The sequence below is a fragment of the Mesocricetus auratus genome, unplaced genomic scaffold, assembly GCF_017639785.1.
Source record: "Mesocricetus auratus isolate SY011 unplaced genomic scaffold, BCM_Maur_2.0 Super-Scaffold_15014, whole genome shotgun sequence".
Taxonomy (NCBI): Eukaryota; Metazoa; Chordata; class Mammalia; order Rodentia; family Cricetidae; genus Mesocricetus; species Mesocricetus auratus.
This window is the reverse complement of record NW_024429186.1, coordinates 84357095-84380424: the sequence shown is the minus strand read 5'-3', so window position 1 is coordinate 84380424 and position 23330 is coordinate 84357095. Positions and strand designations below refer to the sequence as shown.

The 23330-nt window shown below is 47.7% G+C and overlaps 1 protein-coding gene across 7 annotated transcripts in view; it reads right to left on the bottom strand.

The window, feature by feature from the left end:
* The window catches only part of Cdhr3 (cadherin related family member 3), a 136546-nt gene extending 113435 nt beyond the window's left edge, over positions 1–23111 (bottom strand). For 6 of the 7 annotated variants that reach the window (XM_040743291.1, XM_040743292.1, XM_013117833.3 and 3 more), the window contains exons 1-4: positions 22969–23111; positions 16057–16259; positions 12408–12573; positions 11028–11125 (exon numbers count right to left, since the gene is read on the bottom strand). In XM_040743291.1, coding sequence (XP_040599225.1) covers positions 11028–11125; positions 12408–12573; positions 16057–16259; positions 22969–23056 — 555 coding nt within the window. In that variant the 5' untranslated portion in view covers positions 23057–23111. The remainder of the gene's footprint in view (positions 1–11027; positions 11126–12407; positions 12574–16056; positions 16260–22968) is intronic. The other variant, XM_040743293.1, reaches the window with a different exon arrangement.
* Between the last annotated feature and the right edge of the window lie 219 nt (positions 23112–23330).

Sequence of the window (23330 nt, the reverse complement as noted above, 5' to 3'; positions counted from 1 at the left end):
CTGCCTTCCCTGAGGATCCGGACTCAGGATGGAAAGCTCAACGCACTCAAAATCCTTTAAAAATAAAACTTACCCGCTCCCCTCCCTCCTGCTAATAGCCCTCCTCATAAAATCAGACACTGGTGTGGCCTCCAGTCCCCATACCGTTTATAAATTAACCTGGGAGGTTCTCTCCCAGATGGGGGAGGTCATTTATGCTGTCACGGAACCACATGCACTTGGGACATGGTGGCCTACTCTACGGCCTGAATTTTGTGATTTAGTAGCAGGGTTGAACACTTGGGACATTCCCCATTGCCACCCAAAGGCATGCGCCAGTGGTTCCCACCTTTACAGACGCCGACGTACATTCATATTCGTGGACTCCAGAGAAACCACCCCCGGGTGTGTTAGTCGCAGAGCCAGAGAGCAGCTAAATTCACTGGACTTCTATGTCTGCCCCCGAGATGGACGTACCTGGCAACAGGCCCGGAAATGTGGGGGATATAATTCCTTTTTCTGTGCAGCTTGGGGGTGCGAGACTACAGGGGACGCATATTGGAGGCCATCCTCATCCTGGGATAAAATACAAGTACGTAGAGGCTGGGACAAAGGACAATCTGGAATGATAGGTATGCCCCTTGCCATTTCTTTCACTGCACAGGGAAAGCAAGCCCCGGACTGGCAGACTGGGTATACCTGGGGTTTGCGTTGGTATCTACACGGACCAGACAGGGGAGTAATCTTTACAATCAGATGCAAGGTGGCTCCCGTCAATCCACAGGCCATAGGCCCTAACCAGGTCCTTACTGATCAAAAGCAGCCTAGCCTATTCATGCCCAAGGCTGATACCAGGCCTCTGAACCTGCCTAAAACCACAGCCGCTCCTGCGCCTACAGAAAGCACTCCCAAACCCCCCTCCTCGGGTCCCCCCCTTGAAGGCACGGGAGATAGAATATTAGCCCTAATCAAAGGGACATATGCCACTCTGAATTTAACTCGCCCCGATAAGACTAAGGAATGCTGGCTTTGTCTGACTCTGCAACCTCCCTATTATGAAGGCTTAGCGGTTATGGGCGAGTATACAAATCAGGCCACAGCCGAGGCTCTTTGTGGGACAGCCACGCAACATAAATTGACCATCTCAGAAGTATCTGGAAAGGGGCTATGTATAGGTAACGTCCCCACCACACATCAAGGACTATGCAATGCCACTGAGCCTTTGCCCCAAAGTGGCCGCTACTTGATAGCCCCCAATGGGACATATTGGGCATGCAACACTGGATTAACCCCTTGTGTCTCCACCACGGTACTAGGTGCCACCGTTGACTATTGTGTTCTGATTGAATTATGGCCTAAGGTAATTTACCACCCCTCTGACTATGACATAATAAGTACTGGCCGCATTAAGAGGGAACCTATCTCCATCACTACTGCCATCCTACTAGGAGGACTAACCATGGGAGGCATAGCAGCAGGAATAGGAACCGGTACTGCCGCACTGCAGGAAACTAAACAGTTCCAACTCCTACAACAAGTAATGCGTGCAGATATTCGGTCTTTAGAGGAGTCTGTCGCTGCCCTGGAGAAGTCTCTGTCCTCCCTGGCAGAAGTAGCCCTCCAAAACAGAAGGGGACTAGACCTCTTATTTTTACAGCAAGGGGGAATTTGTGCGGCCCTTAAAGAAGAATGCTGCTTTTACGCAGACCATACCGGAGTGGTAAGAGATAACCTGGCTAAAATAAAAGAAAGACGCCAAAAGTACCACCAATTAATTGAGTCCCAACAGGGATGGTTTCAGAACTGGTATAACAGGTCCCCTTGGTATTCGACTCTCATATCCACTATTATGGGACCCCTGATCATTATATTTCTGATTCTGATGATTGGGCCATGCATCTTAAACAGATTGATCCAGTTCATAAAGGAAAGGTTATCAATTGTACAATCACTGGTTTTGACTCAACAATACCAGCAGCTAAAGCAAAGGGATTTCGAGATGGCAGAAACCTCTGAATGAAAGATTTCATTCAGTTACAAGAGCAATGGGGGAATGAAAGACCCCGGCCCAGCACAGGTGGCTGAGGCCTATGGAAAATTCCTTTCCCCCACAGATCAGCCGAATAGTCATTTTTTTGATCAGAAGGAAGCTCAGCTCAAGGACTTTACAGCTGCATAGTCACTACTATCTCTGTCCAGATAGGGGCCCAGGTGTCTATGGTCTGCACAGCCAGCCCAGAAAGATTGGGCAGGCACAGAAACCTTTGTTCTTCAGATAGGGCCAAGGCCGAGAATTGAGTTATGAGAGAAACCTTAATTGCCTCTCTGTCCAGATGAGAGAAACCTTAATTGCCTCTCTGTCCAGATGAGAGAAACCTCGTTCTGAGCCCCCGCCTCATTTAAATTACCCAATCAGGGTCCTGTAACTAGGCTTCTCGCTTCTGTACTGCGCTTTTTGCTATAAAAGAACCCCTGAGTCCCCAGCTCGGGGCTCTCAGTTCCCGAGACTGAGACGCCCCGGGTACCCGTGTATTATCAATAAAGCCTCTTGCTGTTTGCATCCAAGCTCGTGGCCTCGGTGTTCCTTGGGTTCGGGTCTCCCTCCCGTGAAAGTCCCCCACCTGGGGTCTTTCAGGATCAAAGACACACAGCCAGGGTGTTCCTAGGACCAGAGAAAAATGGCCAGAAAATAGATTAAAGGTCTCCTCTGGAGCCAATATAGAGTCTTCAAACAATGTTTGAAAAGTATTTACTTTCTTTTGTTAAATCATAATCTCTTTATAGTAGTGATGAATATACTTTTACACAAAAATTGGGGAAGACGTGAAAGTATTTAAAAGTCACTAACTGAAATCCATGTGTGAAATCGTATCACTTGGATGGATTTCTTCTCAGTCTTTTTGTGCAAACAGACACTTTCCAGAATCTCAGGATGACTTGCTAATCAAATGACAATACTGTGTTCTTATTTTTATCTCATGCATTTCCTTACAGCCTTATGTCTCCTATCAATGTTGTTTAGTTTCTGAGACAAGAAGAGATCAAGTGTGACCAGGAGGAGATGCCCAAAGACTGAGTCATTACATTGACTGACCTCCCTATTTGGTTAAGGACAGCACAGCCATTTTAGACATGGAGTTTATTTAACAACAACCTCTTGGTGTTCGTTTAGGGGTTTCCTGTCAAGTTTTAAGAGGAGAGGGTTGGGCAATGCCAGGGAGCTCTTTTCTGTGACCTTCTCTCAGGACCATGAGCCTGTCCATTATAGACACACATTTGCAAGCCCCCACCAACTCTCCAGCTCTTTTCCTGAGCTGCAATAGGTTGGGGCATAAGCCGGCCAAATGCAGAGCAATCCTGTGTCTTTGGGATGGGTCTTCCCTGCAGGAATCCTCCTGCTGAGTGAGACTGAAGAACAGGCTTTAGAAATCCTTGAGAACATGTACTACACACACCAGAAACAGAGTCTTCCTGTGTGTGTCTTGTAAAACCCTGGGAGACAAATCTATTTGTTTGGTTCTAAGCAGTGGGAATCTTGGATTACAGACATGGCAAATAGGCCCTACCTCAAAAAGCTTAAGGCAACTGAGGGAACAGAGTGTTTCAGGTGAGGTGAGGGGCTCCAAGAGGGGTCAATATGGGAAATGAAAGGAACCCAAAACTCTTAGACACATTTGGGATATAAAAGTCACAAACTGGAATAGTAAATTACATTTGTGATTTTGGAGAAAGGCCTCCTGGTCCCTCCATTTCTAGCTCTGCAAGTGTGCGGGATAATAGCAATAGAGCCTACCCCATGGAAAAACAAACAACATGTTCTCCTTAGTCGCTGTTCTACCCCTGTGAAGACACCATAATCAAGGAAGGCATTCAAAAGAAAGCCTTCATTGGGGGGCTGGCTTACAGTTTCAGAGATTTAGTCCATTATCATCATGTTGGAGAACATGCAGGAGGCAGGCAGGACTAGCTTTGGAAGCAGCTGAGAACTACATACTGCAGAGAAGGGGCAGGGGGCTGGACCTAATGTGGGCTTTTGAAACCTCAAAGCCTTCCCCCAGTAGTACACTTCCTCCGAAAAGGCCACACCGACTCCAACAAGGCCAACTCCAACCACTCATAATCTAACCCTTCCAAATATTTCCACTTCCTAGTGACTAAACATTCACATGTATGAGCCTATGGGAGCCATTGCTATTCAAACCACCACAGTGCTAAGACAATGCTTGAAACATGTTGGACCCACCATGGATGGCAGCTTCTACCATTCAATAAGATGTAAGATCCTATCATGAGAGTATAGCTCAAAGATAAAGCTCTTGCCTCACACATACAAGGCTCTGAATTCAATGCCCATCTCTGCAGCACCTTAAAAAACAGTAAGCTCCTGAGGAAGCATGTACTTCTGGTTTCCATGTTCCCAGTGTGTAACAAGCTGCCCCACACAGATGCTCTGGGAGTCATTGCTAAATATTCAGTGATGGGCTTTTCTTCTCACTGATGTGGGACCAACATTCCCACCTCTGAAAAATCCTAAAACAGACTGAGTGTGATGTTCTGTGCCTGTGATCCCCACACTCGTGAGGCAACTAGGAGCATCAACACAGATTCCAGGGCAGCCTGTGGTACAAAGTGAGACCCTGTCTCAAAAGCCAACCATGGCAGCAATCAGAAACAACAATATCATGTCAACCAATTTGTGAATCTGTTTAAGTATAGTAATGCTATATTTGGTAACAAAATCTTGAGTTCAGCCTACAGTCTCAACAACTGCTGTAGGAAAGAAAAAAAAGTCAAAGAAACAGCAACACATAGAATTGGTTTGGGGAACAAAAGCTGGTGGCATGAGAATTTTCGTAACTTCTATTATGCTGATTTTCTGGAGTCTTGATAATCTTTACACATATGTGTGTGTATGTGTAATTAGTGCTAAGTTAATTCTCTTTCCTTCAGTCCCCACGATTTGTTCATGGGCATGCAGTTTTGTGCCCAGAAAGGAGACAATATCTGCAAACTAGAAATACTATGTCATGTGGCCCCTTGCCAGTGACTCGGTAAGGCTTTCTGTAAAACCTGGCATTCTTGCCTCCTTTTTAAGGCTTGTTTAATCAAAGCTCTCCCTTGATATTCATTCTTGAAAAGCAGAAACAAAACAGAATGAAAAGCAACTGCAGCCCCTTTCTGCCCCAGTCCTGGCTGAGAAAAGTCCCGAGTAATCAGATCAATTCAGTTAACAAATGCTCATTAGACAAGCTCTCCATTTGCCTCTGGGAAGGTCCCTTCCCACCTCCCACAGTTCTGTTTGCTGGCTCCTGGTGGCTTCTGGTTGTCCTTGTTCACAAAAGCTTCCTTTTAGAAGACACAGGGCTCATCCTTCCTGCCTCATTCACTCTGCAGAGAGTGTTTTTGGTGTAGCCAGGGGGTGGTAAAGTGGCCCCGTTTTCAGAAAATTCAGCTCCCTTGGGGCGAGCACCTTCCCCTCAGTTCCTTGGTGTGATGTGGCAGCAGCTGGCAATATAACTTTGGTGTCTTTCCCCGCCATCCCTGGCTGTTAGGCCTCCATACAAAAATCAACATGAATTCAGCCTTGTGTCCTCGAGAACAGGGCATCCATGCCATACTGAGTCAGTTTCCAGGGGAAAGCAAGAACCCTTGTGGCCCCATGTCTGGGGGTGCCAATGGCACTTCAATCCTGAATTCAGGCCCCATAGCCTCAGCCAGAGAAGCAACACACAGACCAGGACCAGGGTGGGTTAAAAATACAATACCACGTGTCAGTCAGCTTTCCCTGTTTAAGCTGAATATTTTGAAACAAAAATTCCTACCAATTCTTCCTTCTCTTTTCTCTGTGCTACTAGCACCCAGCTCTGGAGGTGGCAGGTGGGGGAAGGAGAAGAAAGGATCCCTTAACTCAAGAAAAAAGCCAATAAAAGTGGCCCATTGCAGCCTACCCTGGTTTCTGCCTGTGTGGAAAAGCTAAGCGTGCATGGCAGTCATTTAAATGCTTCTAGGAGACACTGACAAATCTGTGTATTTGAAGTTTTGCTGCTGTTGCTTATTTGTTTTTAGAGACAGCATTTCACTGGCCCCAAGCTGGCCTCCAACCTGCTCTATAACAGATTTCATGGCATCCTAAGGGTTGAACCCAGGACTTTGTGCATGTTAGGCAAGCACTCTGCCAACTGAGCTGTATCCTTAGGCCCAGAGCTTATTTCACTCATGTTTACCTGCTAAAGAGTCAGCAACCATCCCTGTGCCTCAGTTTTGTCTACATGAGCCAGGGTCTACCAGTCCTAAGGACAACAATCTCCATCCACCTAGGTCTGCTCAGGAGCTTGCACAGCCATCGGTCCTGGGGGTGTAGGGCTTTAATCAACCAACCCTGAGGGATTTTCCTTTTTGAGCCTCACACAAACACCCAGAGTACATGGCTTTTGCTATGACTTCAAGGTGTGACTTCGAGGTTCACAGGCAGGACATATTGTAGGGTCCATGTGGTGGGAAAGCTTCGAGGAAGGAAAGGGTAGAAAGGTCTGGCTACCCAGTGAGCTACCAAGCAACACCTTACTTCCTTTTTTCATTCAGAAGTAAATGGCTGTTAAAATACCAGAAAGTTCTAGCCAGAAACTAGATGGTGGGACATGCTTGCGTTGTGTGACAAAACTTTCCTTGGGGTGGTGCAGCACATGTCTACCCACCCCAGATAGGGAACCCACACAGACCAAAGCATGGATTCCACCAAAGTCCAACTTGGTGAACCAAGGAATTGTTTGGGGGTTACTTACAGGAATGTGGGTGAGGGGTTACAGGAGCAGAAATGACTCAAAGACAGCTACATCACCAAGGCCCATTCCAGTGTAGGGACAGCTCACAAAGCTGGGAACCTGGAGTACACTGCACACCCCCAGGCAGCTCAACAGGTTGGAGGGTGTCCTTTCCAGGTGCCCCAGTTGCTCTGGCCCTCTTCTAGGCAGCTCAGATGGCCTCTGCTTCTTCCAGGCATGTGGGCTAGCCTCTAGTCTTGGCAGTTCAGTTTGTCTGTGTTTTCTCAGCAGCTCAGATTTCTTCCATCTGAGAGGGACTCTCAACTTCTATTGCTTAGTCTGGCAGGCAGGGACCAGAAGACTCTGGTCAGCTTCAGGGACTTCCTGACACTATTTTGAGTTGTTTATCTTCCTGCTTAAGGAATTTCCAGCAGGATGGAATGTTCTGATCAGTGAGGAAATTATTACACAGCTGCCTATAATCCCAGCATTCACAAGGTTGGGACAGACTAATTTGGGCTACATAACAAGACCCTGTCTAAAGCGGGCTGTGGCTGTGGCTCAGTGATAGAATGTAAAAGGAGTTCTTAATTGGTCAGAGACAAGGAGCAAGCCACAACACACCTTACCTCCTAAACATCTCATCTGAGAAGAGAGTGATTTCCTGTTTCTCCCTCCTTATATCCTGTTTCTGCCCAGTTATGTCACTTCCTGTCTGTCTGTACAGACCTCCAGACCTCTATGGTTAGCTAGTGGCAAGCTCCATTCTCTGACCTCCCAGACAGACTTTATTTGTGCAAAAAAGATATCACCATAATAGAACACTTGCCTGGCATGTATGAAGGCATCAGTTCAACTACTGAGGTGGGGATGGTGAAGACAGGAACCTCTGGGAGCCAGAAAGATGGCTCAGCACTGAGCAGATGACGCGACAAAGAAGCCTGGTGATCTGGGTTTGACCACCATGTTGGGAGGGAAGAACCAGGTCCACAAAGCTGTTCTCTGACCTTCACACATACTGCCCACACACTAATAGCACATAAATAAATAACAAAGATGTTGTTTGTTTGTGACCTTGATTGGTCCATTCAGCAGAGAGGATTTCTGGGAAGAAGGATTGCCTAGGTTCCTCTCACAGCCATGAGCAAGGAGATAAAGGTGAAGGTGTTCTGTTGCTCTCTCAGTACTGAGCTTACCGCTCTTTTAGCTCACTCCTCTGTCTGCCGTGGTGAGGACAAAGCACACTCAATGGAGGGCTATGCACTAGATCACCCCGCCACCAGCTGCAAAATCTGTCAGTATCCCAGGGTCTCCAAAGACGCTCTGCAGCAGCCAACAGACCATTGTCAATGAGACAGTTGGAGCAAAGGAAGGAGTGGGATCTCTCCCAAAGCCTTCCTCGTCTGGTGGGGAAAACCTGAGTGGGTGCCAGAAGAAAGCCAGAGCCCTGGGTATTCACTGGGAGATCATCGTTCCCTTCATATGCAGCCTCTGGATCCCAGTCACCTGTGTCCTGATTAGAACACAGAAGGAACCCTGGGCACACAGCTTCGTCAAGATAAAAGCCTGAGCACTCACACCAGCCCTCAGCCCAAGTGCATGTCACTATTGAGCACCTGAAATGTGACTGCTCTAATGGCGGTGAGCCTAGGAGTTTTAAGATCATATGAAAAGCGAATGTAAAATATCTCATTTGTCATTTGATGGTGTGTTATACATATTGAATTGGGCCATAGTATAACTATTGTAACTTAGGGAGAAAGAACAAAGGGACAGGTCTGTAGAGAGGAATTGACATGAGATCATCCTTCACAACAGTTTATTAGGAAAGACAGTTTTCAACCATTGTTGTGTGTGTGGGGGGGAGGAAGTCTCCCTTCAAGTTCCAAAGAATAGTTTCCCTAGGAGAGGCAACTGCTGGGTTCAGCATGACAGGGTTCCTGAAGGAAAGAACCTTTAAATCCACATAACAAAGTGGCCTTACCCACTCATGGATTCCTAGGGAACAGCAGGAAGTTCCCCACTTGTTCTTAGCCTACACTCCAGTAGGCAGGTACTAGTTCAGCCTTGGTCCTGGACAGCAGAGGGAATGTGCAGGGGCTGGGCTGCATCACCGCAGGCTCCTGTCAGTTCTCTGTCCTAAGGGACAGACTGCAGGGGTGTCTGACCTGATTTCTGGGGTGGAGAGAGGCAGCTGGAGGGTCTATGATCTAGCAGTGATTAATACCAACTGCTGTACTTGTAACGTTGAAAACAACATATGCTGCATTTATCTCTGGTTGCATAGACAGTACACTAAAGAACTAAGGTGGTCGGAACAGCACACAGTGTCATGCCTGTCAGGGTCCAGTGACGGAGCAAAGGTGGTGGCTCCTGAATGCACCCCCATTTTACATGGTCTGTGACATGCTGTCTCTTCTGAATGGTACACTAGCCCTCTAGAGTGTGTGGCTATGGCAGGCCTGGCCATTCTGCCCCATCCCCACTAGATGGCAATCCTAAAGCTGGCTACCAAGGTCTATTCCCTTAATTGGTCCCTTCCTCCCCCTGAGCATGATCATCAAAGCACCCTGTGGCTCACCTAGTTAGCATGCCCACTTAAAGTTAAACACCTCGTCCTAATGCAGGATTCCTCTGATTATCTTCATAAACTACCATGGCCTACAGACCGCATCTGTCTCCTCTCTACCCTGGGACAAATATCCTCGCTGCCTTTCCCTTGTCCCCTTCCCCTTCTCCCTCATTCCTATCTCCTTTTCCACCACATCCTAAACCATCTAACACAGATCTCCCCTTCCTCTCCCCTTAAGAATGACACATGCAAGGGCATCTGCTGCTGTTTTCGGTGTGAGTCAGAAAGGAGCCATTTTGACTTTCCTTCCCCACCTGATAAAGAATCTCTCTGTAAAAGCAGGTGTTTGGGTGTGGTTTGTGCCTAATCTGGGGTCTGGGAGGAAGCTCCCAGTGTTCGGGGTCCTCTTCACTTCCTTAAACTGGATAAGGACTGGAATGTTTCTCAGTTTCCAGGATGTGGGTTCAGTGTGAGCTCTAGATCTTTCTTGAGTCTACCCTTCATTTTGGGAGGGAAGTGAGTCTTATGGAACCATCAGCTAAGGTGGCAAGGCCTCTCTCCATATAGAAGGGCTCCTCTAAGTCAGTTTGTGCAGTAGAGTTAGATCTTGAACCCACTGCCAGTGGCCTCACATATTGTCCCAGTCACAATTTGTCACCTATATTAAGGGAGTCTAGCTCGGTCTTATGCAGATTCCCCATTTGTCAGACCTGAGTCAGTGATCTCTCACTAGCTCAGGTCAGCTGATTCTGTGGATTTTTCCATCATGGCCTTGACTCCTTTGTTCAAACAATGAACCTTGAACAAATGAATGAATGAATTTTTATCTGTTACTTTAGAGATGCCAACAACCTTCTGGCAGGTATTCAGATCCTGTGGTGACCTATATTGGTCCTGGAGATTATCCCAGGAACCACTTTGTCCTGTTAGAAGCTGCAGTTGGAAGAAACAGGCCCCAGATGTTGCTGACAGCCCGATTACCCCATTTCAGAATACTCTTCAACAGAGAGTAGGATTGGTGGCTGGGCACCCTGCAACCTTGGTAAACCTTCATGTTTTCCTCAAGACTGATCCAGGCAGATGCAGGGACAGTTCAGCCTCAGCAAAGAAAGGCACCCTTCCCAGAAATAGCTCAGAGACTTCAAGGGGGGGGGCGGGGGGGAGGTGTACTGAGTCTAAAAGCCCCAGCTCCAAAAAGGAATCTGATTTCAAACGCGTGCCAGGAGCAGGAGACCTAAGCCTTCTCAGCATGAATGGTGAGGCAATGAAAATCTCTGAGACTTAATTCTCCCCTAAAAAGAAAAGTATCTTTGCTGCAAGCTTGCCTGTCTCTTCGGAAGGATGGCAGTGCCTGGTTTGGGGGTGTGCCTTTTGTGCTCATGTTCAAAATAGCATGGTGTCATTGCATCAGCTTGAAAGTGAATGCGGCCAGCCTGACCTGGCCTGGGCCAGTGGCTTCACATGCAGCCCTCGCCAAGGAGCTATCACTGCCTATGCTAGGTACTTTCCTGCTTTTGCTGTCGCTCAGAAAGCACAGGAGCTCAACAAGGTTATGAGTCTGTGCGAGAGCACAAAATGCCATGCACCCAGAGCCCTGGCCGGGTCTTGGAAGTGACAGTACCTCCCTCTACTCCCCCTGCTACCCACCTGGTCGTCTTGGCCATCAAGCTCCCACCCCGAAGCTGGTATGCACAGCAGCAGCCTAGGATACTTACACTGAGGGGTATGTTCTGGCTCGTGTCTTCTGGGTCAAAGGCCTCCACCTGGTAAATGAATCCAGGGTTTGTTCTTTCTACTACATAGAGGTTCAAACCTGTTCAAAGTCAAAGGGGAACAGAATGTCTCATCAGACACTAGGCCATCCAGACAATGCAGGTAAAGGGAACCAACTAGGCAGGCTGGCATCTTGAGCCGAGAGAGCAGCCATGGTAAGACCTAGGGATGGATATCACTATGATGCTAGGTGTCATGTCTTCAGTCATGGGAAGTGATTTGGACTGTCACTGGCTGGAAAGAGGATGAGAGGGAGGTTGGAAGCCTCCCTAGTGGCCTCGCTCAGCTCCACCTTCTTATGTCAAAGAGACGCTGTGAAATACACATGGACTCCCAGCAGAAGGCAGCGGGGGTAAGGACACTAGAGAAGTGTGGGGCAGTGTGGGGTGAGGTGACAGTAAAGAGTTTGCTTTGAGAGACTTGCTGAGTTTGAGAAGCTTTTAGATGCCCAAGACACTGGGTGAAACAGATGGATATCTGAGCTGCAAGTTCCGAGTGAGCCCAAGAGGAACAATGTGCGTGGGGTTCTCATTGCACAGATAGTACACATAACCAGGAACTTGACAAGCTCTGATGGGAATGGCCCTAAGTTGTATCTTCTTTATCATTATCTGTGCTTTTAAATTTTATTTATTATCAATGTCTGTGTGTGAATGCACACATGTGCATGGTGTGTGGGGTGTGCGTGCCACAACGTGCATGTGAAGACCGAGAACAACCTTGTGTGCCAGCTGTCTCTTTCACTTTGATGTATGTGCTGGATCCTGAACTCGGGTCGCCAGGCTTGCACGGTATACGTGTTACCTTTTACTGCTGAGCCATCCCGTCACCCCTTGCGTTTATTCTTTGTGATGTTGAGGATTGAACCCATGGCGTTGTGCATGTGATGCACACATTCCCCCCCACCAGGCTACACCCCCAGATTTCACCAAGCTACACCCCCAGATTTCCATTTCCTTAGATTGTCCCCACTGCCTCCCGGGCAGGCTCAGGGCATATGGTGCCTCCCGAGTCCATGAGGGAGAACTAGACAGCTGGGCAATGGCTGTGGAATACGGTGGGCTGAGTCTGGGTTCCTCTAAAATGTTCCATTTTGAGGTCCCTGCAGTCAGCATTCTTCCTAGGACTGAAAGGTACAGAGAGAAGCAAAGCTGCTAGGCTCTAAATTTGCTGGGTGTGGTGGCTGGGGGAGCCGAGGAAGACATCGCACTCCTCCTGTTCAGTAAGCAACTGCCTTTCCGAGGGAGCAGCTGCTTGTTCATTTACTTTCTCTGTTTGTCCCTCAGGGTCCTCTCTGATGCCATTGTCTGGGTATGTCTCACCTTGTGCCAAGTTGCCTTGAAACTGAGGTGGCTCATTCACATCTGTCACCTGAACAGTCAGGACTTGCAAGTCTGTAACATGGGCATCATCCTTAACATAAATCTGCAAATCAAATATTTTTGGTCCTGTTTCAAAATCTAGTTGTTCCTTCCCAGTGGTGACAACCTAAAAAGAAACCGAAGAGTCCCAACATGTACATAGCTGGCTTTGTATACAAGCGCTTCCCAAGGGCTCTGAGTAGGGAGGGAGCATCCCGCCATTCTTCTAGCTGCCAGAGACAACTGCTCTTCCCCCTTAGCCCTTCCAACATAAGCCCTGCCCCTGCCCCTTCTCACAAGGCACTCCTGTGGGTGATGCTACTTTTCATAGGAAACAGAACTGTTATGGAGACATACTGGGTGATTAACTGGAGATGGAAAGCCTCAGAATTTTAAAACCTATCCCACTTAGCATTAGGCCCAGATAGGCCCCTTAGGTACTCTGGACAACTCCTACATGTCCAGGGGCATACTGTCATTTAATTATCCCCTAAAATGCTTGTGTTGAAATGGAATGACCAGTGTTACATCACTGGCTGGTGTGAGCTTGGCTGGCGTGAGCTAACCAGTAACAGGTGGTGGTGTGTGCTGAGAAGAGCATTCCACTGAGTCAACCAACACCTTATCTCAAGAGAGGGCTGCTTCCCAGGTGTTCCTTGTTTCACCAACTCACTCTCTTCCTGGTCACCTCACCACAGTTATGTTGGTCACGCTCTTCTGCAGCAGAGGGTCCTGGCCAGATAACAGCACCTTGACTTTGGACTCCCAGCCTCCAGAACAGGAAAAAAACTCTTTTATTTCTAAGTTACCCAGTCTGTGCCATGCTGTTATAGGAGTAGACAGCAGAGTGAGCAAACATTAAAGTTAATCTACTTCTCTCCTGTCTTCTCCTCTCCACCTCTCCTCTCCTCCATCTCTCCTTTTCATCCCTGTCCTTTCTTTTGCATTAATGGGGACTGAATCCACAACCTTTCACACACTAGGCTAGTACTCTACTACTGCACCAACCCTAGCTGAAGGAGTACATTTCTTCTAGAACTTTGATTGCTAATGTGGAACACTCAGCATCGAGGGATGACAGCTCTTAGCTGTGGTCAGTTCCTCTTCTGAACTTGTGTGTGTCCCCAGGGGAGTTGCTTTCCTTTCTGCTCTTGCTCCCATATGATTATAACTCAGGGAGTCATCCCTGTGCTACGCTGACACTTTATAGCAGAGGTGGGGATCAGGGAAAGGGAAGAGTTTGCCGTAAGCTATCTCTATTGAGAGAGGGTTGCGTGGAGGAGGCGGAGGGTATCAGGTTTAACATTGAAGATCTAGACTGCTTACAAGAAGAGATGGTAGCCACAGGCACAGTGGAGGAAGACTGGATGGGCAGAGAGAGAAGAGGTACCTGGTGTCTATAGAGAACCTGTGTTTAAGCCTCACAGCTGGGCTGTCTACTCTGTGCACAGATGGTGAGGGAGGGTAGCACTTCACAAGCAGAGACTCAGAGCCAAACTGAATGACTTCAAAAGCTCAGTCTCCCCTTGTGTAGCCTCAGTTTCCCCATATGTAACACAAGGATAAAAATAGCACTTGCTACACAAGGTCTTGTGAGGCTTGAGTGAGCTTGAATCAAAGGCTGTGCTCAGCGCGATCTGGCATTAAGAACCCTATGCAAAGGTTGGCTTCATCCCTGGGAAGGGAGCTGGTGAAGGGTACACATCCACCTGGTCAGCAGACAGTCCCGTGCCTCCTAATTCATACACCTGCTTCCTGCTCAGGCAGGAACCGCCTCTGTGTCCTGTTAGACAGATCCTTTCCTTCCATGTCACCTATTGCTGGTTCCTTCTCCTTGGGAACTCGCTGGGACCGTCTACAGGAAACAATAGACTTCTCACAAGTGTCCAAAGTTACATCTTAGAAACAAAGGAGTCATGTGGCTAGCAATGCAAATGGAAAACCTGTCTGCTCTCACCAGGGTTTGCAAATGTTTGTGGATCTGCCTCTTGCCAAACCATTTTGATATTTTGTCATGATAGCTATAGGTTGGCGAGCATTGCTCCACTTCACGCACAGGGACTGAGTCAGGAAAGGGCAGCGGCTCTCCCTAAGTACCAGGCGGGGTGGGGGCTTCAGTTTGGCCGAAGAATCTGGGGTAAGAGGGTAAAGTGTGGCTTTGCCTGTGTGGGCTTCAGCATCATCCTGAACAAAGCTCAGCAAAGATTTAGGTCCATAGTTCTCAGAACAGTTAACCACAAAAGCGGGAGTCAGACTAAGCCATGGTTGAGAAGGGCACTGGCCACACAGAACCTTGGAGAGCTCCTGGGCTGCTGCTGGGCCCAAGGGCTCAGAGCTATCCTAAGAGACACTCCTGCAGGAGAAAATCCCTGGGCCGTGACAAGCCCTATAGGGATGGGGAGACCCTCTACTTGTCAGTACTGGGCTCTACATGTGAACTAACAGGTCAATAAATACGTGTTTTGTTGTTGGTTTGTTGTTTTTCATGAGAGCTCCAGAGCTATGTGTCTTAGTTTGCAGCCACAGCTCAGCTATACACAGGCTGTGCAAGCTAGGACAAACTACACAGTCTCTCTGTGCTTCATTTTTTTCTCATCTGTGGGTAGGGTGATGTTAAAACTACACCACAGTGCCTTGTGAATTTTGAGAGCAGGAGCGTGAGAACCCTTTTCAGTGCTGTACAGAACACAGATGCACTCTAACTGTGAGCATCCTGCAGGGCTTAAGGGAACAGACTGGCGGCAGCTGCCAAAGGCAGGCCAGATGTCACGAATAGATAGGCAGGGCAGCTGAGTCCTGGAGCCAGTATCTGGGTCCTGAGAACTTCTGGAAGATGAGAGGTGAAAGTTGGCTGAATCCCCTCACCCCCAGTGCAGAGACGTTGGTCTCTGACTCAGGGCATGGGTTCTACAGGGCAGCTGCAGGCCCCTGATCTTCCTGCTACATTTAAGAACACCGTACGGATCTCATGGAAGCAACTAAGTCTAGACCAGACAGGCCTGAGCCCAATGTGCCCCACAAGGATACAAGGGACCCATGCCACAGCTGTCTCTAAGTTCAGGAGGCTGCCAAACCTGTTGAGGGGGACGACTCTCAAATGGCAGCAAGTCCAGATCCCGGATCCTAAGGATGTTCTCATGTTGGCTTTCCCTATAGGGAAGTGACAACTTCAGGAAAGACTCAAATGACAAACTAGACCCAGAGAAACCGTGGCGTGACACATGAGTGTGAGTGTTCGGCTCTGAGGCAGTCTGCTTACAGATGTGTGTGTGTCTTTCATGTTAAATCTCTTTCACATTGTCTCCTAAAATAAACCACAGAGTCACAGCAGTGTAGACTCCCTAGATTCAAGGTTATCAGGACCCGAAATGTCAAGACTCACCTCTTTGCTTCCAAAGAACAGGGCCAGCCAGTGCACACTGTCACCAGTGACGTGTGAGGTCAGAGTACTCAAGGGGCCTGTAGGAGTAGAGAAGGAAGGAGCAAAGACTGCCAGGGCATCTAGCCCAGGAGGACTGGGGCTCCTTGGTGGAAGGGAAACTCAAGCAGTGGTGGAGAAACAGATTTCTGGAATCCTGAGCATATCTTTTTTTCAGACATGGGACCTTACCTCAAAGTCAGTCCCCGACAGTCTGTTCACCCTGAAGGCTTCAGTGAAGGGAGTTGGGTTGACTACCAGGGGAAATCCTGGCATCAGAGGTGACAACGATACTGATAAATTTACAGAAAATGCATGCACAGAAGTTGCAGGTGGGCTGTTCTCTGCCACATTGCTAGTGGCGGGAAGGTGTATCAGGCACAGTGCGTCTCCTCCTGAAGATTTAAACAGAGACAAAGTGACATAAACACAAAGCTGTTGGCTGGACAGGTTTCCTTGCTTGATCTGTGACTTCATTTCATGGCAACAAAGGGGACTGGTCATTTCCCAAGACTGAATGCTTTCTAAGCACTGGAAGTGAGGTCTTTTGGGATCCAAGGAAACAGTCAGACCAAACAGCCATGAAATCTGCTGTTGCTGGGGAACAAAAGCTCTGGTTCTCCCTCCTCCCCCCACCCAGGCTTAAGAGCGAGGAAAGGAACCACTTAAAGGCCTTAGCGTGGTAATGGCATCCTCTCTCTTGATGGCCTTAGTATGGTAATGGTGTCCTCTTTCTTGCAAGGGCCAAGAAGATTTTGGAAGTTTATTTTCCTTCCCGAGGCAGTGTTGGATTCATGAGATCATCTGAGAATTGAGTGTGCATGTCTAGAGAACTCCAGAATCATGGGAATTTCTCCTCAGCTGTTAGCAATGTCAAGATCAATGAAGGGTCTATTGCTGAGGCTGTTCCAGGGCATCCTGCAGAGGATCAGTCAGTACTTTTTTGATTAATACCAGTTTCACAGAGGAGAAAGTGATCCAGTAGAGAGGACACATGGGTTGCTTTGGGCTTCACTAGAGACAGGGAATTTTATCGTTTAAGAGAGCCTGTGCTTCTCCCAGGAAAGACTGGGGGCCATTCTAAGGTCCCCAAGATATTGTGCCAGGCTTGGTCACAGCAGAGGCCATGTTCTCTAATGTTTTTATAATGTTTTATAATGTTGCTAACCATAGTGGGCTGCGGCTGTGTGGTGTCTTGACTAGGAATGGTCCCCATAGACTCGTGTGTGAATGCTTGGCCATAGGGAGTGGCACTATTAGCAGGTGTGACCTTACTGGAGTAGGTGTGGTCCTGGGAGAGGACATGTGTCACCGTGGAGGAGGGCTTGGAAGTCTCATATTTGCTCAAGCTAGGCCTAGTGTGGCAGTCTACTTCATGTAAGAGATGCCCTGACCTTCAGGTGACCTCTTCTCGGGATAAGGTCATGTGCCAGGATCATGCAAAGGAAGTAAAAAGCTTGGAAGCATCTACAGGAGATTCTGGCTATAAAGGTAACATTGCTAGAATCGCAGTGCCCGTTCTCCAAATAGCCTGCCAACAAAGGCAGGCATGGTGATTGCAATCATCAAGTCACTAGGGTCTGCATGCTAAGAGGTGCGTTAGTAAGATGCAACACTCAGAGCATCAACCCATCCATTCCACAGGGAAGACTGATGGAGGTTGAAAGGCACCAGCTGAAAGTGATGTGGCCAGCCAAGTTGTAGCAAGGAGGTCAGAGGCTCAAGGCCAACTCTTCTACCCAAGAACCTGTATTTCCATCCTAAGGTTGGTCTTCCAGAAGGTTCTTTTGGAGTCTGAGCAGGCAAGAGGCTTTAATGGAATTTGACTTACACATGTGTCTTAATTAAGAATCAAATTAGAATTGCTGGCATCTAACACACGGACAAATCAGAGGCATGTGAAGACGGATAAGCAGACATAGAGCCGGCTGCAACTTGATGCATGGAGCCCTTGTTTCTCATGCACTGCAGCCTTTCTAGGAATGGGGACCTGGGCCTCCTCCCAAGATCCAGTGTTGAGACGGGTAAAGTCTTCCTGCCGTCAGAAAGCTGACCACCCTGGGCCCCACAACACTACCTGTTTATCTAAACTCTGCTTTTGAGGAATAAAACAACCCTCCCCTGAAACCGTGTCAGTAAATATTCCTCCAGAGGCCAGTGGGATGGCTCAGTGGATAAAGATGCTTGCCAGGCAGGCCTGATAGATAAGCAGAGCTCACTCCCTGGAACTCACACAGAGGTGAGGAGTGAGAACTGATGTGTGGAGGTCAGAAGACAACTCTTGGTGTTAGTTCTCTAATGCGCATGCGTAGTCCAGCCCCCACCATACATGTGGCCATGATAAATAAACATACAATCAACCAGCCCTTCATTGTCTCCATTAATCAGTGTGTGGAGGAAAATGTAGCCGTGGAGCAGAGATCTGAAACAGGAAACCTTCAGTTTCACTACTGCTTGACCATGTGACTGGGCTGGACCCTGATCTTCTGTGGGACTCCAGTGTTAACTCTCTTGTGGCACTACCCAAATGGCTGCTAATCAGGGTTCTCTTACTCAAGGATGCCCATAGGAGCCTAATAACAAAATCCACAAATCTACAGTTTGTTTCAGGGGGAAAGTATTGAGAGCAAACCACAGAGAGATTCATCAGCTGAAGACTGCATCTTAACAAGAGACGCAGAGCCAGGGCCAAACTCCTGTTGCCACTTTTCCCTGAGGGCTTTGGAATGATGCACTTTCTTGAATTATGAACCACCAATGCATGCACAAATACTGTCTTGGCCCATTTTGTGATGCAATAATAGAATACCACCAACCAGGCAATTTATAGACTATGAGCTTCTGTGGCTTATTCTCATGCATGCTGGGACGCCCTAATTGAGAGTTTGTACATAGCGAGGGCCTTCCAGCTCTCCATAATATAGCTGTGCTGGAACTCACTATGCAACCTAGGTTGACCTCAAATTCATGACAATTCTCCAGTAGGACAGGGAAGAAAAGAAACAGCCCTCGGAATTGATTCTGATCATCACATTAGCTGGCGTCTGTCAGGGTCCTCCAGCCATCAACCAGAAACGGCTGCCTCACGTACCCATAAGAGAAGATATGACTCAACCCTCAGAGAGAGTACATGACTCTGGACCACCCTGCTACCTCTGCCAAATTCCAGAAACAGGCCTGCAGCTTAATTAGCAGTTAAAGATTAGCTCAACAGAAAGCCCCCTATTCCACCAGGAGTTAGATGAGGACATAGGAGAGATGGAGACAGATAAGGTAAGAATCTACGGTCAGGTTACCTAGCAACAAAGGAGGTTCTACCCCCAACATTTTGCCCTGCGAATTAGGTTTCCAGGCAGCACTGACCTTTGCCCCACCAGGCTCATCACAGCTGCAGCACACCCCCATTCCTTCCCCTCCTCCCTTCTCCTATATAAATCCCTTTGGGATGAATAAAGTTGTCGCCTTGATCAGACTCCTGTCTCGGCGTCCATCCTTGTGTCCCCTGCCCCCCATCTTTCTCCTGGGTGTCCGCCAGACCCACATCCAGTGTCCTGCCGGTCGGGACAGGTATCAAGAAAGGGGTGTGTTGGTCTGGGAGCCTCGCTCTGCCTGAAAAGTACTGGTTCCTTTCAGAACTTTCCTAATGGCACAGAGGTAGACAATGGGGGAAGGAGAGATGGACGAAAGCTCTTCTGAGGCCAGCTCTTAAGATTAATCTCTTTGAATGTCTTATACCACAGAAAGACTTTCTGGAAATTGACTCTCTTTCAGAGCTTTCAATCATGAGGATGAGCATTGGGAAGCGGCTATACGGCTGGATAGGTGGTCCAGCAGGGAATGCACAAGCCTGCTGGGCTGAGTTCTAGGACCCACACGAAGGGTGTGTTGTGTCTCACGCTCCCCCAATACCACACACACATGATAGTAATTTATAAACAGTTAATTTTTAGACTGGGTGGTGATAGCACATGCCTTTAAGTCCAGTCCTCCCTAGGCAGAGGCAGAAAGATCTCTGTGAGTTCAAGGCCAGTCTGGTCTACAGGGCTAGTTGCAGAATAGCCAGGAATACACAGAAAAAAACCTGTCTCAAATTAACAAAGTAATAATAATGATGATGATGATGATGATGATGATGAAAACAGTTATGGAGACGTGGCTCAGCGGCTAAGAGCACAGATTATTCTTGAGAGGACCCAGGCTGGATTTCCAGCACCCACGTGACAGCTCACAATCATCTGTAACTCCAGTTCCAGGGGCTCTGACATCTTCTGGCCTCTGTGGGCACTAAATACACACAGTGTGCAGACATACATGCAAGCAACACACACACACACACACACACACACACTCCAGGGACCTGGAGCTATTTCATGGTCACGTCAGACCTCCAGACTCCAAGGAAGTCTTTCACTCCCTGGCATGCTTTTGTTTGTTTGTTTCCATGGGGTAAAGCAAAAGCTGGTTTCCTGGAGCTTCCATATACCTTGGGTTTGAATACCTTGGGTCCTCCATTTTCTGGCTAGTGGAGAGCATGTGATTCTTTGTGCTTATGGAGTGCAAAGACTCTGGTCCCAACTCTTTCCCATGGATACAGTCAGGAGTTGTCTCATTTCTGTTCTCTGGGAATTTCCTTTGTAAGTCATTATCAGAATGGCTCATGACCATTCCCCAAGCACAAACTTTCCTTTCCCTCATCTTGGTAGGAGATAGGGAGAACAGAAACCAAAGGCCTGATGCTCTACATTCGGTGAAGGCTCACCAGTAAATGTGAAAGACACAGACACATGTGCACCAGACTCTGACAGATGACGACCAACTCAATTAAATACATACTGGATGCCATGCTGATTGTGGCAACCCACGGAGCACTAAGAAATGTGTAAACCCTGACATGGCTGGGCCGACATTGGAGTGGCAGAGATAGGACACACATTCTAGAGGTGACTTTCGGGGCTCATGTCTGCTTGTTGAGCACTCAGGCATTGTGCTGAGCTGTTGGCATAGAAAACACAGAGGCAAGGGCTGTTCCAGGGCACACAGGGAAGAGGGTCTCTGATAAACTGGAGCAAGTGGGAGGGCTCTAGGGGATAGTGGACCCTGATATGTGCCTTGAAGGAACTTAGGGTGTGAGAAACAAAAGAGGAGGCTGTATCCATATTCTGAGCTGCTGAGTTCTGAAGGCAGGCACACGCTGTCTGCCCACACACCTAGAATCTCTCAGATCCCTGCAGGGTAAGATTATGATCAGGTTCGCAGACTCCCAAAAGATGAGCAATAAACAAACCACATCATCAAAAGCTAGGGCTTGACAGTGCTGGGAAATGAGTTGTTTAGTGTGTGCTGTGTTAGGCCAGAAGTGATTTATACAGGAAATCCCAAGTGCCCCAAGTGCTTGCAAACCTGGGCCATTTGTTTCTTCCACACATCTGATAACAGCATTCCAGATTACAATGTTTGAATAAAAGCTACTGTCCCCATCCCATGTAACCTCACTCCTCCCCTCCTGACAATAAATGTCACCTTTCAACTCATATTTCTGGGGAACCTTCAGATGTTTCCTCAAACAAGCTTCCAGACCATTCATGGCCTGCTAACTCTGTAGATCTGCTTTCCACAGGCAAAGCCAGGTGGAGCAGCTCAATGTGAGTAAACCATGCTATCTTTTATTTAGCAGATCAGAAGAGAAAAATCAAATGTTCATTCTTATGGATTTTCAAAAAGCATTTTGATTTAAAAATCCATTTTGATTTAGAACTAATAATCCAGATAAAACCATCTGCTAATGCAGAAAACATTTTTGTCTTACACCAAAAGCTAGCAATCCTGCCTTGGGGTACAGAAACAGCGACACACATTTTTCTCATTAGTTATAAATGGTCAGGAAGGACAGGCTGGCAACTAGGTCAGAGAAAGAAATGGCACACAGAACAGTCAGAGCAGAGGACTACCAGGGTCCACTCTCCTCAATCCTGCAAAGTGCATACAAATTAAACATGAAACATTAGAAAGAGTGAGAAAAGTCATTAACCGGCACCCATATTGTATGACAACAAGCTAAAAGATGAAAGAAAAGAGAAGATTTTATTTACAAATGTAAAGAAAGAAAAAGGACTCCCCACAAATAACTGAGATCCACACAAGGAAACCAGCCCCACCCCTGAGGGAAGCAAAGGAGATTTGAGCAAACATCTGGAGCTGAGCAGCACGAATCGTCAGTACCACCTCTTACTAAACATTTACTTTGTTCCACGTCCTTCTCTAAGTATTTCACCATATAACTCATCAGAGGTGTAAATTACCCCTAAATTAGCCTGCAAATCAACATGAGTGAATTCCATTTATTATGCTGTATTACATAGTCAAAATACAAAATTTAATTTAAAAAGCTTAATTTCAATAATCCATACCGAAGATATTCTTGAAAAAACACAAGATTTTTGGCAGCTGGAGAGATGGCTTAAGGGTTGAGATCACTGACGGCTCTTCTCGAGATCCCAGGTTCAATTCCCAGCACCCACATGGCAGCTCACGGTTGTCTGTAGCTCCAGTTCCAGGGACCTGACACTCTCACATAAATATACACCCAGACAAAATGCCAATGCACATAAAAATAAATAGATCTTTAAAAAGTAATAACACAGGATTCTTGACACTCTTGAATAAGAGAGTGTGTAGGACGCCTCAGCTGGAGTCTTGGGCCCTTTATCAGAAGGACCAGCCTTTGCCCCATACGGAGACAATTGCTCTCTCTGTATCTGTTTCCCCAAAGGATGACTTGCCAAGTTCAACGCCTCAAAGAAGGACAAATTCTCACAAAGACTGGCTTGATATCCAACCACAACCAGGCTGTAAGAACCTAGCTTAGTTCTCAGGAAGGCTCCTTGCATCGGTCAGTCACAGCAGAGTGGGGCCTGGACAAGCCTGGCCTCTGCTGTGGGTCTCTAAGTGCATCTGCTCCAGGACCCCTGTCCCCAGAGAGCCACCTTTCCCTCCTCACAGGAGTTGCACCCTCACAGTGGTTTTGTGCTCTCTCAGGGCATGCTCACAAAAGGTATCGGCAAAGCAAGCAGGCTAAGCAAGGCTTCCCAGCGCTAGAGCTCCTACCTGAGGTGAGCTCCAGGAGAGCAAGGACAATGACTGCCCCCCACATCCTGGAAGGCTCCCTGTGTGTGTGGCTATCCAGAATCTTCATCCAGCGTTCCAGCCCACGTCTATTTCAGATACCACGATCTTCTTTCCCTCCTGACTTTGTTGCCAGGCAGGAAATCAGGCTTTGATGGTAACTAAAGGAGACTCTAAACATTGTGGTCTGTTTGTTCCTTGTTGACTTGTGTGATAGCCTGTTACCCAACAGGCCAGCTAGCCCATTCTAGTTAGCCTAAGGTCTGTCCCCAAAGTCCTCATCTATATGTCTCCTTGGAGAATTCAAGAGAAGTCAGAAAAGCAATACATGACACACCAAGAGG